The sequence below is a fragment of the Oncorhynchus kisutch genome, linkage group LG26 (assembly GCF_002021735.2).
Source record: "Oncorhynchus kisutch isolate 150728-3 linkage group LG26, Okis_V2, whole genome shotgun sequence".
NCBI lineage: Eukaryota > Metazoa > Chordata > Actinopteri > Salmoniformes > Salmonidae > Oncorhynchus > Oncorhynchus kisutch.
In genome coordinates, this window is record NC_034199.2 from 5,610,496 (window position 1) to 5,628,547 (window position 18,052).

At 39.0% G+C, this 18,052-nt stretch overlaps 1 protein-coding gene across 1 annotated transcript in view; it reads right to left on the minus strand.

The window, feature by feature from the left end:
* LOC109871125 (striated muscle preferentially expressed protein kinase-like) overlaps positions 1–18,052 on the minus strand; it is a 92,427-nt gene that overhangs the window by 23,068 nt on the left and 51,307 nt on the right. The window contains exons 18-21 of the mRNA XM_031806021.1: positions 17,678–17,846; positions 17,088–17,187; positions 2,067–2,267; positions 1,700–1,757 (exon numbers count right to left, since the gene is read on the minus strand). Coding sequence (XP_031661881.1) covers positions 1,700–1,757; positions 2,067–2,267; positions 17,088–17,187; positions 17,678–17,846 — 528 coding nt within the window. The remainder of the gene's footprint in view (positions 1–1,699; positions 1,758–2,066; positions 2,268–17,087; positions 17,188–17,677; positions 17,847–18,052) is intronic.

Here is an 18,052-nt window from a genome sequence, read left to right on the forward strand (position 1 = left end):
GGGGGCTGTGCTTTTGCAAAGTGGGTGGGGTTATATTCTGCCTGTTTGCCCTGTCTGGGGGTATCGTCGGATGGGGCCACAGTGTATCCCGACCCCTCCTGTCTCAGCCTCCAGTAATTATGCTGCAGTAGTTTATGTGTCTGGGGAGTAGGGTCTGTCTGTTAGATCGGAGTATTTCTCCTGTCTTATCCGGGTGTCCTGTGTGAATTTAAGTATGCTTTCTCTAATTCTCTCTCTATCTTTCTTTATTTCTCTCTTTCTTTCTTTCTTTCTCTCTCTCGGAGGACCTGAGCTCTAGGACCATGCCTCAGGACTACCTGGCCTGATGACTCCTTGCTGTCCCCAGTCCACCTGGCCGTGCTGCTGCTCCAGTTTCAACTGTTCTGCCTGCGGCTATGGAACCCTGCCCTGTTCACCGGACGTGCTACCTGTCTCAGACCTGCTGTTTTCAACTCTCTAGAGACAGCAGGAGCGATAGAGATACTCTGAATGATCGGCTATGAAAAGCCAACTGACATTTACTCCTGAGGTGCTGACCTGTTGCATCCACGGTGATTATTATTATTTGACCCTGATGGTCATCTATGAACATTTGAACATCTTGGCCATGTTCTGTTATAATCTCCACAGCCAGAAGAGGACTGGCCACCCCTCATAACCTGGTTCCTCTCTAGGTTCCTTCCTAGCTTCTGGCCCTTCTAGGGAGTTTTTCCTAGCCACCGTGCTTCTACACCTGCATTGCTTGCTGTTTGGGGTTTTAGGCTGTGTTTCTGTACAGCACTTTGAGATATCAGCTGATGTAAGAAGGGCTTTATGAATAAATGTGATTTACTTACCTTATCAAGCATGAACACAACAGTAATTTATCACTCAAAAAAGTTTTATGAGTCAGTCCACCACAAACATCTTTCCAGGGTGTTGATGCATCCTCTTCCCAATTCCATGTCTTTCAACCTCATGTGTAAGGGAAGGGTATCCATCTGCAAAAGTTAATTTTTGCTATGATGTCAAGTTAGCTCATATTGTTGCAACCTTAGCTAGCTGTGTCAGCTAGCAAAGACAGAAACTTATTCATCCAAAAATGGTGTTGGGGCAAATAATTAGTTAGCTAGCTAGTTCTCACATCAATTGTGCAAAAGTATGATAGCTAACCTTAGCTAGCTGGCTGAGCACTAGCTGGTGGTGCTGACAGAGTGAAACTGATATAGCAACAAAATGTGTTTCACTCTATTCCATAAAACATGACATTGCTAACCAGGCATCATTTTAAACACCATTTTGAAGTTTACCAGGAAGTTTAATTAATAAGTTAGACACTTACCAGACAACTCTGGAAAACTTGTTTTTGGTTTTCTAAGTGATTTTTCTTCTTCTGGTTGTCAACAGTTACTTGTCTTGGAACTCACGTGTTACCCAGAAAAGGCTTCTGGTAAACTGTTTGCCACAGGTTTGCCACAGATTCAAATATAATTATGAGATCATTATTTACTATAATAAAACCTCTGGAAAACCTTTTGCCTCTAGTGGCAATAAATATTATTGCAGGTTCACCATTAGTGACAAACATTTGCAAACGTTTGGCAACATTTTGTAGCATACTAATTTAGTTTGCAGCAAATGTGCCACAAACTTGCGGGAAGTGCCACAACAAATTATTTTTTGTAAGGAGTGTCCTCGAAGCACACAGTAACCAACTCACGTCTGACTCCATTACTGTAGATTTCTTTGTTAACCTCTCCAGCAACTCCTCATTGCATCTTGACGAATTGATCAAGGAGAAATACATTTCTGACACTGAAAATACTTCATAATTATGGCATGAGATGAATGAGGGACAAAAATAGTCCAACATAGGAACGTTATGCTTATTACTATCACCATGTGATTGTGTGTTTGTGTGTGTGCTTGCGCGTGCCTGCGTGTGTGTGAATGTGAGTGTGTATGTGTATGCATGTGTCTACCATAAGGAAGACCCTTATAGCTGCCAATTTCCCCAATTTTCAAGTCAAATGGTATGTGTAATCTATGTGACAGGCACCAGTCAGTATGAACTCCCAAAAGGATACATCTCTGTGACAATGATGACTGCGTTCTTCTTCTCAAAGGCATCATGGAAATACAGGACTCTCTCGTGGTCCAGCCCAGACAGTAGTTTCATCTCTCTCAGAGCAGAGGCCTTCCTCTTGGCTCGGGCAGAGATGAACTTGGAAGCATACTCCATTTTACCAACCTTCTGCGTCACTCGTTTCACATAGGAGAAAGCCCCTCTGAAAAAATAATTAAAACGATTGATTTGGAGGTAACACTTTACAGTCACTTTCATGATTAAGCATTACCAAACAATTTCTAAACCTTGAATAAATACACATTTCATATTTAGAACATTTATAAGGATATCGTCCTTACAATTCATTAAAACATTTGAATTTATGAATGTTTGTTGGCACATGGTTCTACAATAAGAGTAGATAACATGTGACAGATCATGACAGTTTGATCTGATGTTCTTTTGACTGCTGATTACAAGAAATGATCTGATTACAGGAAATTATCTAATGAGTCTGTTATTAGTGGGATTTGAAGTAACAAACGTCCCACTCTAAATCTTTGTCTTATTATTAGTGTGGCTTGTGAAATAGCCACACTTTTTAAATAATGTACCACTTATTTCTGACTTTGATTATTAATGTGGCTTACAAAGGAAGAGTCCCCACTTTAAATCTTAGACATACTTCTTATTGTTATTCTTAATGGGGCTTGCAAATCAAGAGTTTCCACTTTAAATCTTAGACATACTTCTTATTATTAATGGGGCTTGCAAAGCAAGAGTTTCTACTTTAAATCTTAGACATAGTTCTTATTATTAATGGGCTTGTGAAGCAAGAGTCCCTCCTTCAAATCTCTCGACATATTTATTTTTCTTCGTAATATTATTATTTGGAACGCCACTCCTCTTAAACCATTTAAGCTAGAAACGGCATTTAAACTTTAAAATGTGCAGACTGGTCTAGATTGAGGTCCTAAAATACAGATTGTTTTATATATTTTATACTTTTTAAACTATTAAGCTTTATGTCCTTTTTTTGTCTATCTTCATTCACTATCATGGAACTTTTTTCAACATTCTAAAAGACCCCATTGTGACATCATCACTTCCACCATTCCATTCACTGTAAATGCAACAATGCAACTTTTGACACAAATCAGCTACTTTTACCACTTTGCAAACAACTTAGACAAAAAGTTAAAACGTATGAAATCTTCCTCTACTTCTCTGCTTTTCAAATCTGAATGCGGAAACAAAAATATTCTGATAAAAAGTTACAGCTATTTTAGTATCCACATCAACAACATTTTCTAACTATTTATAAAAACAGACATTTTTACAATTTTCCCAACAAGCTAGACAAAAAGTTAGAGGGTACGATATCTTTGTCAACTTTTCTGCTATTAAAAACTATCTACTACAGATCTTACAACACAGCTGTTTTAGTAACTGACCATTTTGTCAGGAGTGGTCTGTAGTTGTGATGTTGTGGTCAGTAATTGTGGTCAGTAATTGTGGTCAGTAGTGGTGGTAGTTAGTTATGGTCAGCAGTTGTGTGGTTGTGCACAACTACTGACCACAACAATTACTGACCACAACCACAGAACTACTGACCACAGAACTCCTCAGCACAACTACTGACCACAACTAATGACCACAATTACTGACCACAACCACACAAGTACTGACCACAACTCCTGAACACAATTACTAACCACAACCACACAAATACTGGCCACACAACTACTGACCACAACAACACAACTGCTATCCACAACTAGGGCTGTTGCGGTGACTGTATTACCGCCACACCGGCAGTCATGAGTCAAGACCGGAGTAAAATTCCATGAATTCCACTAATGGCCTGGTACTCAGTGCTCTATTGTCCTTACAACCACTCTGACATCAATGCAAATGCATTCGAAAATCACATAAAACACAACATCAAAACAGTATTGCGCTTTTTGTTTCAAAGCCTAACACAACAAAATGGACAGTGCATTCTAAGTTGATGAATCATTCAAAACACACATACGCATATTAGCACTTATGCATAAGCATAGGCCTATATACGAGACCAAGCCTGAAAAAAAAACTGAATTAAAATAATGATTGTGCCGTTATACAATACATAGCCTTCCATATATTATGCACAGTAGAAAAACATAAAACAAAACTGATTTAATAGGTCTTTGATCAATAATTGGTGTAGCCTATACTTAATTAAACAAATTCTAGTAATCGCCTTTGAGTGTGGACTGTTTTATTCATACTTCATTCATACTGGATGAACTGGTTATATTACGCTATGCTTCAAACTATCTATCGATGATTCTGGCCCTGTTCCTGCCCATTTGATAATGGGCCATTCTAAATCAAAACTAATTTTACACATTAGTAAAGACCAGAGTAAATTGAGAATAGTCTGATGGGTGAACATATGATCACTCAATGAGAGAACAGTTGTGCAGCCTGAGGCAAGGAACAGAGAGCAAGCTTTTTCTGTGACGTTCTCAAATCATCAATAGCCTATAGTAACATCATGCAGCCCATATATGTTTTGATGTCTAAGTCATTCTATGGTTTATATAATTCACAACTGACATTGCCAAGTAACTCTTAGTCTAGCATATAGGACCTGCTTCAAATAATCACTTTTACACTCAACATAGCCACAACATATGCGCACTTGCACCGGAATGGGAAAAATATCCTTTCTGTTTTATTCAGCTAAGTTCAATTATATTCTTCTTACTATGAAAACATATAATATAAAATAATGGGAAGGGACTTACAAGCACATATTGTCAGCTAAATGAACAAGCCTACATCCTATGGCATGGCACATAGCCAGATAACATACAATAGGCCAAAAATACTGAAATACATTTTCTTCATATCATGTTTCTTTAGATCTGCCTAAAATAAATAATGGATTTATTGTGATGGTGTATATTTAATTGATCTATTCAACTGTTTTAAATACTGAACAAAAATTTAAGGGCAACAACAAGATTTTACTGAATTACAGATCATTTAAGGAAATCAGCTAAATCAATTCATTAGGGCCTAATCTATGGATTGCATATGACTGGGAATACAGATATGCATCTGTTGGTCACAATTATCTTTAAGAAAGGTAAGGGTGTGGATCTGAAAGCCAATCAGTATCTGGTGTCACCACTATTAGCCTCATGCAGCATATCTCCATTGCATAGAGTTGATCAGGCTGTTGATTGTGGCCTGTGGAATGTTGTCTAACTCCTCGTCAATGGCTGTGGGAAGTTGCTGGATATTGGTGGGAACTAGAACACTCTGTCATACACGTCAATCCAGAGCATTCCAAACATGCTCTAAAATTACATTACATGCGGCTTATGGTAGAAAAATGAACATTAAAATCTTTGACAATAGCTCTGGTGGACAGTCCTGCAGTCAGCATGCCAATGGCATGCTCCCTCAAAACTTGAGACATCACTGCACATTTTAGAGTGGCCTTTATTGTCCCGAGCACAAGGTGCACATGTGTAATGATCATGCTGTTCAATCATATTATTGATATGCCACACCTGTCAGGTGGATTGATTATCTTGGCAAAGTAGAAATGCTCACCAAAAGGTATGTAAAGAAATTTGTGTCAAAACTTTTAGAGAAATCAACTTATGGAACATTTCTGTGATCTTTTATTTCAGCTCATGAAACATGGGACCAAAACTTTACATGTTGCGTTCATGTTTTTGTTCAGTGTAGATGTTCCAAAGGCATGCATCAGCGGCTTGTATGCAGCTTGTTTGTGTGGAGGCCTGGAGATGCAAAACATGTTTATGTTAATTAACGGTCAATTACCGTGAGACGATAACAAAGTGTCATGACTGCCACAGCCCTAATCACAAACACACAACTACTGACCACAACTACTGACCACAACCACACAACTACTGACCACAATTACTGACCACAACTACTGACCACAATTACTAACCGTCATTACTCTACACAAGATTAAATCAATCATGAATGAGCCTCATTGAGTTAATATGAATGAGAAAAACTATTGAACAAATGCAATATGTTTTCAGGGAAAGTTTATTTTTCAAACAAATCAAACAGTGTAAACAAGTTAGACAGTTACATTTTTCTTGTGTCTTACTTCAATCAGAGTATACACAAACATTTTGTCTTTGTCATCTTCATTGCATTATGAGGGCACTTGTTTGTCATGACATCAGCTTGAGTAAAACATTTTTTACTTCTTCCACTACCACAAAAATACTTTGTGGCCGCCGAACATTACTTGTAAAGTTACCATTTAGTTATTGTGGGGCTTGTGTGGCAAAAGCCACCACTTAAATTTTCATCATACTTATTATTATTATTTAGCACTCAACTCCTTCTACACAGTTTAAGCTAGAAACGCCATTCAAACTTCAAAACATGTAGACTGGTTTGAGTTGCTTGTATTCAACTTTTTTTTGTGTGTATATTTTACCCCCTTTTTCTCCCCAATTCTGTTCTTGTCTCATCGCTGCAACTCCCCAACAGGCTCGGGAGGCAAAGGTCGAGTCAAGCATCCTCCGAAACATGTCCTGTCAAACGGTGCTTAACACCCGCCCGCTTATCCCGGAAGCCAGCCGCACCAATGTGTCAGAGTTCAACTGATGACCGGGGTCAGCCTGCAGGTGCCCGGCCCACCACAAGGAGCCGCTACAGTGCGATGAGCGGTTCTCAGAATATTTATTATAACAAGGGGCAGGCAAAAGGGCAGGTCTAGAGCAGGCAGAAGTTTGTAGTTCAAGGCAGAGTCAAAAAGGGACGGAATGCCTGGCTGGCTCAGGGTCAGGGCAGGCAAAAAGGTAGGAACCGGGAAGACTAGAAAACAAGAACTCGAGAACTGGTAACACACGGAAAACATACTGGGATGACTTGACGAGACGAACTGGCAACAGACAGCCAGAAAACGCAGGTATAAATTCACGGGACGATGACAAAATTAGGAGGCACCTGGTGGGGGGGTAGAGACAAGCACAAGACGGTGAAACAGATCAGGATGTGACACCCATTTTGACAAAAAGCTAGGGTTTGTCAAAATAAATAGGTCTTTAGCGCGCTGAAATGTAATGGTAATTTCCGATTGAGACAACATATTCAGCGTTTATAGTGAATGTAGCTTTTAAATTTTAATTGTGCAATAGTGCTGAACTTCGGTGATAGGATTTAATTCGAGATCTTAACCTATTACAGTCTAGGGCAGTAGTTTTCCAAAACGGCCACCAACCAGCTCAATGGGGCCAAATAGGACTGGTTTCATATATGCAAAATTATTTCAGTGATAAGTATGTTTACCAATAATTTTGCGCATATGAAACCAGTCCTATTTGGCCCCATCGAGCTGGTTGGTGGCCGTTTTGGAAAACTGCTGCCCAATGGTGTTTAAGATTTATATGGTGTGGGCAACCACATAAAACAAAACAGGTATGCTATTTCTAAAGATATGTATTTTTTTGACCATACCAAAAACAACAACAAATTGGATATGAAAAGGGCAATCTGCAGTTCACACAATAAAAACAGGGACCCCTCCACTGTTTTGGTAAACAGCTGCAGGATGGGGCTGGAGAAATGTAAACACTGAAATTCATAGACAGAGCTATTGATGCAAGGACTGACCATCCACGATATCAAAATTGTATTTGTAACCATGTTTTGTTGCAATACAGTGTTTGTTTACAATTGCATTGCTTACAAACAATAGAATAAAACAAGCTTATATTTGGGGATATTACATTTGAATTAAGCTCATGGGGCATTTAAAGTTATATTCCTCAATTTAAAAGTCGCAGATTTCCCCTTTAAAACATCAAAATTCAGCCATGGTATAGTGATCAAAGTATTGAGTGACACATTGCTTTCATATTAGTAATATGGTAAGTATGGTTTCTCATATACAGTGCATTCGGAAAGTATTCAGGCCCCTTGACCTTTTCCACATTTTGTTACGTTACAGTCTTATTCTAAAATGGACTAAAACGTTTTTCCCCCTCATCAATCTACACACAATACCCCATAATGACTGAAAATGACTGCAAAAACGGAAATATCACAGTTAATTAAGTATGCAGACGCTTTACTCAGCACTTTGTTGAAGCACCTTTGGCAGCGATTACAGCCTCGAGTCTTCTTGGGTATGATGCTACAAGCTTGGCATACTTGTATTAGGGGAGTTTCTCCCATTCTTCTCTGCAGATCCTCTCAAGCTCTGTCAGGTTAGATGGGGAGCGTTGCTGCACAGCTATTTTGGTGTCTCTCCAAAGATGTTTGATTGGGTTCAAGTCTGGGCTCTGGTTGGGCCACTCAAGGACATTCAGAGACTTTTCCCCAAACCATTCCTGCATTGTCTTGGCTGTGTGCTTAGGGTCGTTGTCCTGTTGGAAGGTGAACCTTATCCACAGTCTGAGGGCCTGAGCACTCTGGAGCAGCTACATCAAGGATCTCTCTGTACTTTGCTCTGTTCATTTTTGCCTCGATCCTGACTAATCTCGCAGTCCCTGCCACTGAAAAACAACCTCACAGCATGATGCTGCCACCACCACCATGCTTCACCATAGGGATGGTGCTAGGTTTCCTCCAGATGTGACGCTTGGCATTCAGGCCAAAGAGTTCAATCTTGGTTTAATCAAACCAGAGAGTCTTGTTTCTCATGGTCTGAAAGTCCTTTAGGTACCTTTTGGCAAAGACAGTTATGTGCCTTTTACTGAGGAGTGGCTACTGTCTGGCCACTCTACCATGAAGGCCTGATTGGTGGAGTGCTGCAGAGATGGTTGTCCTTTTGGAAGGTTCTTCCAACTCCACAGAGGAACACTGGAGATCTGTCAGAGTGACCATTGGGTTCTTGGTCACCTCTCTGACCAAGGCACTTCTCCCCCGATTGCTAATTTTGGCCTGGAGGCCAGCTCTTAGAAGATTCTTGGTGGTTCCAAACATCTTCCTTTAAGAATGTTGGAGGCCACTGTGTTCTTGGTAGCCTTCCCCAGATCTGTGTCTAGACACAATCCTGTCTCGGAGCTCTACAAACAATTCCTTCGACCACATGGCTTGTTTTTTGCTCTGACATGTGTGGGACCTTATATAGACAGGTGTGTGCCTTTTCAAATCATGTCCAATCAATATAATTTACCACAGGTGGATTCCAATCAAAGTTGTTGAAACATCTCAAAGATGATTCATGACAACAGGAAGAACATGAGCTCAATTTTGAGTCTCCTAGCAAAGGATCTGTATACTTTTTATTCGTAATACTTTTTCAAGACATTCTAAAAACCTGTTTTCGCCATCATCATTTTCGTAAGTCATTATGGGGTATTGTGCATAGATTGATGAGTTTTTTACATTTTTTATCCATTTTAGAAAAAAGCTGTAGAATAACAAATTTGGAAAAGGGGGTCTAAATGGGGTCTAAATTCGTAATACTTTACGAATGCACTGTACAGTTGAAGTCGGAAGTTTACATGCACTTAGGTTGGATTCATTAAAACTTGTTTTTCAACCACTCCACAAATTTCTTGTTAACCTCTTAAGTCGACCCCCTCCTTTTTCGAAAATTCTGTTAAAAATCGCGCAACATTTCAACGCCCTGCTACTATAGTTTAGGCAATTATTGTAGCAAGTTGTGCATGATACAAGTAATTTTTCCAACAATTGTTTACAGACAGATTATTTCACTTATCTCACTGTATCACAATTCCAGTTGATCAGAAGTTCACATACACAAAGTTGACTGTGCCTTTAAACAGCTTGGTAAATTCCAGAAAATGATGTCATGAGTTTAGAAGCTTCTGATAGGCTAATTGACATCATTTGAGTCAATTGGAGGTGTACCTGTGGGTGTATTTCAAGGCCTACCTTCAAACTCAGTGCCTATTTGCTTGACATCATGGGAAAATCAAAAGAAATCAGCCAAGACCTCAGAAAACCAAATGTAGACCACTACAAGACTGGTTCATACTTGGGAGCAATTTCCAAGTGCCTGAAGGTACCACGTTCATCTGTACAATTAATGGTACGCAAATATAAACACCATGGGACCACGCAGCCATCATACCGCTCAGGAAGGAGACGCGTTCTGTCTCCTAGAGATGAACGTACTTTGGTGCGAAAACTGCAAATCAATCCCAGAACAACAGCAAAGGACCTTGTGAAGATGCTGGAGGAAACAGGTACAAAAGTATATGTCAACATAACCTGAAAGGCTGCTCAGCAAGGAAGAAGCCACTGCTCCAAAACCAACATAAAAAAGCCACACTATGGTATGCAACTGCACATGGGGAAAACATGTACATTTTTGGAGAAATATCCTCTGGTCTGATGAAACAAAAATAGAACTGTGTGGCCATAATGACCATCGTTATGTTTGGAGGAAAAAAGGGGAGGCTTGCAATCCAAAGAACACCATCCCAGTAGCGAAGCACGTGGGTGGCAGCATCATGTTGTGGGAGTGCTTTGCTGAAGGAGGGACTGGTGCACTTCACAAAATAGATGGCTTCATGGGGTAGGAAAATCATGTGGACATATTGAAGCAACATCTCAAGACATCAGTGAGGAAGTTAAAGCTTGGTCGCAAATAGGTCTTCAAACTGGACAATGACCCCAAGCATACTTCCAAAGTTGTGGCAAAATGGCTTAAGGACAACAACGTCAAGGTATTGGAGTGGCCATCACAAAGCCCTGACCTCATTTCTATAGAAAACTTGTGGGCAGAACTGAAAAAGTTTGTGCGAGCAAGGAGGCCTACAAACCTGACTCAGTTACACTAGCTCTGTCAGAAGGATTGGGCCAAAATTCACCCAACTTATCGTGGGAAGCTTCTGGAAGGCTACCCGATACGTTTGACCCAGGTTAAACAATTTAAAGGCAATGCTACCAAATACTAATTGAGTGTATTTAAACTTCTGACCCAATGGGAATGTGATGACAGAAATAAAAGCTGACATAAATCATTCTCTCTACTAATATTCTGGCATTTCACATTCTTAAAATAAAGTGGTGATCCTAACTGACCTAAGACAGGGAATTGTTACTAGGATTACATGTCAGGAATTGTGAAAAACTGAGTTTAAATGTATTTGGCTAAAGGTGTATGTAATCTACCAACTTCAACTGTATGTGTTTGGGCAAATTCAAAAGGGAATAACTACACATTTTTCATACCCATCTACACACAATACCCAATAATGACAAAGGGAAAACAAGTTTTTAGACATTTTAGCAAATGTATTGAAAATTAAATACAGAAATATCTAATTTACATAAGTATTCACACCCCTTGAGTCAATACATGTTAGAATCACTTTTGGCAGCAAAAACAGATGTGAGTATTTCTGGTTAAGTCTCTGAGAGCTTTACGCACCTGGATTGTACAATATTTGCACATTATTCTTTAACAAATTCTTCAAGCTGTCAAGTTGGATGTTGATCATTGCTAAACAGCCATTTTCAAGTCTTGCCATTGATTTTCAAGTATATTTAAGTCAAAACTGTAACTAGGCCACTCAGGAGCATTCAATGTCATCTTGGTAAGCAATTCTAGGGTATATTTGGCCTTGTTGTAGGTTATTGTCCTACATTTTTCTCCTAGTATCTGTTGGAAAGTAGACTGAACCAGGTTTTTCCTCTAGCATTTTGACTCTGATTAGCACTATTCTGTGTCGTTTTATCATAGAAAACTCCCTAGTCCTTGCCGATGACAAGCATACCCATAATATGATGCAGCCACCACCATGCTTGAAAATATGAAGTGTGGTACTCAGTGATGTGTTGTGTTGGATTTGCCCCAAACATAATGCTTTGTATTCACAAAATAAAGTTCATATCTTTGCCAATTTATTTTGCAGTTTTACTTCAGTGCCTTATTGCAAACAGTATGCATGTTTTGGAATATTTTTTATTCTGTACAGGTTTCCTTCTTTTGACTCTGCCATTTAGGTTAGTATTGTAGCGTAACTGACTCATCCCCAAGTTGCTCCTATCACAACCATTAAACTCTAACTGTTTTAAAGTCACTATTAGCCTCATGGTGAAATCCCTGAGTGGTTTCCTCCTCTCCGGCAACTGAGTCAGGAAGGATGTCTGATTCTTTGTAGTGACTGGGTGTATTATTAATACACCATCCAAAGTGTAATTAATAATTTTACCTAGCTCAAAGGAATATTCAATGTCTGCATTATTTACCAATAGGTGCCTTTCTTTGTGAGGCATTGGAAAAACCTCACTGGGTTTTGTGGTTGAATTTGTGTTTGAAATTCACTGCTCAACTGAGGGACCTTACAGATAATGGTATGTGTGAGGTACAGAGGTGAGGTAGTCATTCTAAAATCATGTTAAACACTATTATTGCACACAGTGAGTCCATTCAACTCATGTGACTGAATTCTTAATGACCCAAGAAATTTCAGCTTTTCATTTGTTATTAATTTGTTAACGTTTCTAAAAACATAATTATACTTTGACATGATTGGGTATTATGTGTTGGCTAGTGTTACAAAATCTCAATTTAATCTATTTTAAACTCAGGCTGGAACACAACAAGACGTGGAATAAGTCAGAGTCTAAATACTTTCTGAAGGCACTGTAAATTCCCCATTTGAAGGTGTCATAAGTATATGTACAAATTCACTTATGCTGTATTACATTTGTGACTCATTTCAGGAAACTGGGCTTATGTCATGCATCACTACTTTACATGAGAGGCATTTTTTGTTTTATCAAAATTTGTTTTTTTGGCAGAAATGCCTTCTGGAACATATGAACTTTAATGTGCCTTAATAATAAACTTGTATGCCATCTGTAAATAAGAAGAAAAAAAATTATGAGCCTAATTGGTTCAGCCACAAGAAAAATACAGAAATCTTCCCGCTAGCCATGATTGGCTGAGATAATGGATGGGCTGGATACGCCGAGAGATGAGTTCGGATTGGTCTGCCATGTAGCATGCTTCTGTCTATAACATGAGTTGGGTCAGTATGTGTATCTAATTATTTCTAATGAGGCATTTCTGAAAGATATCACGAATAACTGAAAAGGTTTTACTCGCTGCTTTCTGGAGGACCAAGCTTTAAAATCTGTGAAATGCTCGGTGGACGCAGAGTATGATAGCTAAGAAGATGGAGTAAATTTTGGCATTTGATTGTAAATATGCAAAGGGGGTGGAAAAGAGAACACACAGAAGAAGGCTGTTGTATAAAACATCCGTCTCCGGATTACATCTTCAAACTAAGGGCAACCATGGCATCCATGATAGAGAGGGAGAAGCATTCTTCCATCTATTTCAATTTTTTTATTTCACCTTTATTTAACCAGGTAGGCAAGTTGAGAACAAGTTCTCATTTACAATTGCGACCTGGCCAAGATAAAGCAAAGCAGTTCGACACATACAACGACACAGAGTTACACATGGAGTAAAACAAACATACAGTCAATAATACAATAGAAAAATAAGTCTATATACAATGTGAGCAAATGAGGTGAGATAATGGAGGTAAAGGCAAAAAAAGGCCATGGTGGCGAAGTAAATACAATATAGCAAGTATTGGTCTTGGTTGAAAACAGTAGAGGTGTATTTAGAGGGCAAGTTGGTCAGGATGATATCTAAGATGGTTACGGATTTAGGGTTGTACCTGGTAGGTTCCTTGATCATTTGTGTGAGATTGAGGGCATCTGGCTTAGATTGTAGGATGGCCGGGGTGTTAAGCATGTCCCAGTTTACGTCACCTAACAGTATGAGCTCTGAAGATAGATGGGGTGCAATCAATTCACATATGGTGTCCAGGGAATAGCTGGGGACTGAATGTGGTCTATAACAATAGGCAATGGTGTGAGACTTGTTTCTGGAAAGGTGGATTTTTAAAAGTAGGACCTAAAATTGTTTGGGCACAGACCTAGATAGTATGACAGAACTCTGCAGTAGATTGCAACTCCGCCCCCTTTGGCAGTTCTATCTTGTCAGAAGATGTTATAGTTAGGGATTGAAATTTCAGGATTTTCAGGATGATGATAACCTGCTCCAAAGTGCTCAGGACCTCAAACTGGGGCAAAGGTTCACCTTCCAAACGGACAACGACCCTAAGCACACAGCCAAGACAACACAGGAGTGGCTTTGGGACAAGTCTCTGAATGTCCTTAAGTGGCCCCATCGAACATCTCTGGAGTGTACTGAAAATAGCTGTGAAGCAATGCTCCCCATCCAACCCGACAGAGCTTCAGAGGATCTGCAGAGAAGAATGGGAGAAACTCCCCAAATATAGGTTTGCCAAGCTTGTAGCGTCATACCCAGGAAGACTCGAGGCTGTAATTGCTGCCTAAGGTGCTTCAACAAAGTACTGAGTAAAGGGTCTGAATAATTATGTAAATTTAATATTTATAAATATAAATATTTTTATAAATTAGCAAAAATGTCTAAAAGACTGTTTTATTGCTTTGTCATTTATTGCTTTGTCATCAGAATTAGGCTGTAACCTAACAAAATGTGGAAAAAGTCAATGGGTCTGAATTCTTTCCAAAGGGACTGTATATCTAACACTGGGCGATATGGCCAAAATATCATTTCACTATATTTTGCAAATGTTTGACTGTATGTCATTATTTGCTGTTTCTGAATGATACAAGATGTAAATATGTGTTACGGTTTTCTTCCGTTGAAAGAGAGTCGGACCAAAATGCAGCGTGGTTAGTTCGATACATATTAAATTAAGAAAAAAACACGAACTATACAAAAACAATAAACGTAACGTGAAAACCGAAACAGCCTAATACTGGTGCAAACAACTACACGACAGACATAAGGACAATCACCCACGAAACACTCAAAGAATATGGCTGCCTAAATATTGGTTCCCAATCAGAGACAACGAGAATCACCCGCCTCTGATTGAGAACCGCCTCAGGCAACCATAGACTTTGCTAGAACACCCCACTAAGCCACAATCCCAAAACCTACGAAAAAAACCCATACATAAACACAACACAAAATAAACCCTTGTCATACCCTGGCCTGACCAAATAAATATAGAAAACACAAAATACTAAGACCAGGGCATGACAATATGCCCTAGGATGGAAACAAATGAATTCTAAGTGATTTTGCAAATGTTTGACTGTATGACAGTATTTGATGTTTCTGAATGATACAAGTTGTAAATATTCCCTAGGATGGCAACAGATTAATTCAAAGTTATTTTTGCAAATTTTTGACTGTATGACAGTATTTGATGTTTCTGAATGATACAAGTTGTAAATATTCCCTAGGATGGCAACAAATAAATTCTAAGTGATTTTAATGTATTTTCTCCATTCTGATTGCTTTACTGTTCAACCAAAAATAATAGGACAAAACTGACAGTGAAGAAGTCCTATTTATAGAACATTGAATGGGAATCAAAATCCAATTTTTTAGCTTGTTACTCGGCCAATGCTTACCATTTGCAGAGTTATTTGTTCAATTCCGGCACAAACACAGTGTCTTGTTTCTTTTGTCTTAATATGCCTCTATTTCGCAAAAAATAAAATAAAATAACGTTTCCTTGACAGAAGTATTATACTCCGACCTATTTGACTGCAGTTATTACGTTCGCCACTAGGGTTAGTTGCCCAATTTCTTGGGGTCTTACCTCCCAAAGTTGTTTGACTTCTTGGTATTGTAAACAAACTTCCTCAGTTCTCAGCTAAAGGCAGTTCTTTCTGGACATAAAAATGGATGAGTGCCATCCTTTTTTGGAGTTGTTACTGAATTTTTTAAGATAACAAATCAAACATTAAAATGCTTTTATATAAGGTGAAGTGTAAATTCAAACCTGTCCACGAATGAATACCTGTACCGTTTACAGTTTAACGCCCAGCCAGTGGATTTGACAAATAGACTTGACTTTAATTTTGTGATGTGTATAGCTACCTAGCTAAAAGTAAGGCCTACTCATTTGTGTATCAATGGTTAATGTTTTTCCAAAATGTATTTAAAGATAACAATTTAACAAATGTTTATTTTTTGTATTTTTTTGTGAATGTATAATGTGAAAGTGGGTTTAGATGTTTGAAAAAGTAGCATTGTATAGCCTAACGTTAATATTACTAGCTCCTTTCAGGGAAACAAATGTGTGTTTTACCAGTTTGTCCGGTATGCACAACCATAGTTTGGCATAGTTTGGATGTTTGATAGTAACAACACAGAGTAACGGTATGTTTTCTAAACAAGCCTAAATATTATTTTAGTGTGGACTACTGCAACTGGTGTAGCAAATTAGCAATAATGTTAGCTAGCATTTTCCAGCTAGCATTTTCACCACTTAGTACGCATGCCTTGACGCCTTCACCACGGCAAGGTTCTGAGATTTATGAGGTGGGAGAGTGAGTATTGTAGGTTTGTAAAAGTGATCGGGAGTTTTTCCAGACACACACACACACACACACACACACACACACACACACACACACACACACACACACACATACACATACACATACACACACAACTGCAGTACACATTGTCAGGACACCCTGAGAGATGCTGTTCATTCCCGGGTAAGTTTTTTGTGAATATTCAACCCAATCACCTCGGGTTTACAGACCTGTTCATATCGTCTGAACACCAGCCCATTCGTTTTCCAATGTTCACACTGGGTGTGCCGAAGCTGTGTATGTGTGACACCTTGATCATTTCTGAAAACCGTTCGTTTGAGGGAAAGTGATCTGGAATGTTCAACCCAGAAACATGTCTTTTCATGCAGTGAGGATATCCCAGGTTTAAGGACAATGCAGTGTGAAAAGGTCTATACCACAAATCAGCTACTTTGATCACTTTCCCAACAAGTTCGACAAAAACTTAGAGTGTATGAAATCTTAGTCTACTTCTCTGCTTTTCAAATCTAAAATCTTCCACTACCACAAAAATACTTTTAAAGAATTAAAGCAGGTCTCACAATTTTTTTTATTGGAAGATTACCATCTAGTTTGTCGCTCTTTTTTTTCTATCTTTATTTACAAACAGGTGCCTCACCTCCCTATTTCCTTGTGGATGTCATAGTAGTCAGTCAGCCGGCGCATCTTCCTGAGAACGGTCTCCTCGTCCTCCATTGTATCCTCCTTGTCTTCTTTAACTGCAAGGTAGCACAGAAGTGAGGACACAATTACAATGTAGCCTAATTACAGGCCCACATTTCATAGTATTCGGGCCTGTGTTAATCACATTCCCAACTGCTAATCTGCCTCTACATAGCTGCATCTCAACAATCTGACTGTTCACTCCAAAATGAAAGTTTGTCAGATGTTTTTAGTCCACAAAAGTAGTCTAACATCAAGATGAATCCATGTCCTTCGACATCGGTTGTGTAGATCCGGCTGTCTACTCAAATATCCTAAATGAATTGAAAAGATAATCACAGAATAAAACAACCAGGAAATGAGACGGTACTAATATTTTCCTGTAATTTGGGGATTAAAGAAAATAGCTGAAACGATACAACTGGTGGCCTAGGATGTGGATATATCTCATAATTCGTCTACTTTGAGGTCTGAAAACATCAGACGACTATGCCTCTTTGTCAATACTGGAATGCATAATTGATTGAATGGTACCCCAAGGCTTACCTGTGCGCACGGTGAGCTCAGCCTTACAGGACACAGAACCAGCCAGGTTCTTGGCTGTGCAGGTATACACCCCTGAATCTTCTGGACTTGTGTTGAGCAGCACAAGGGAGCATTCGTTGTCATCATACACAACGGTGATGTGACCACTCTCGCACAACAATGTATCATCCTAAAACAAAGTAACACTATGTCACTCTGGAATTAATCAAATTTCATGAAAATAAACATGCATATAATGTGGACACGCTTTAAAGGGAATTCTGCCACTTTTCAACCTCATATTCATTATCTCCAGCACCAAACCATTGTCTACATTTTGGAAAATAGTGCATTTATATGATCTGTGGGAAAAAAGATAAGAAAGGTCCTAAAACA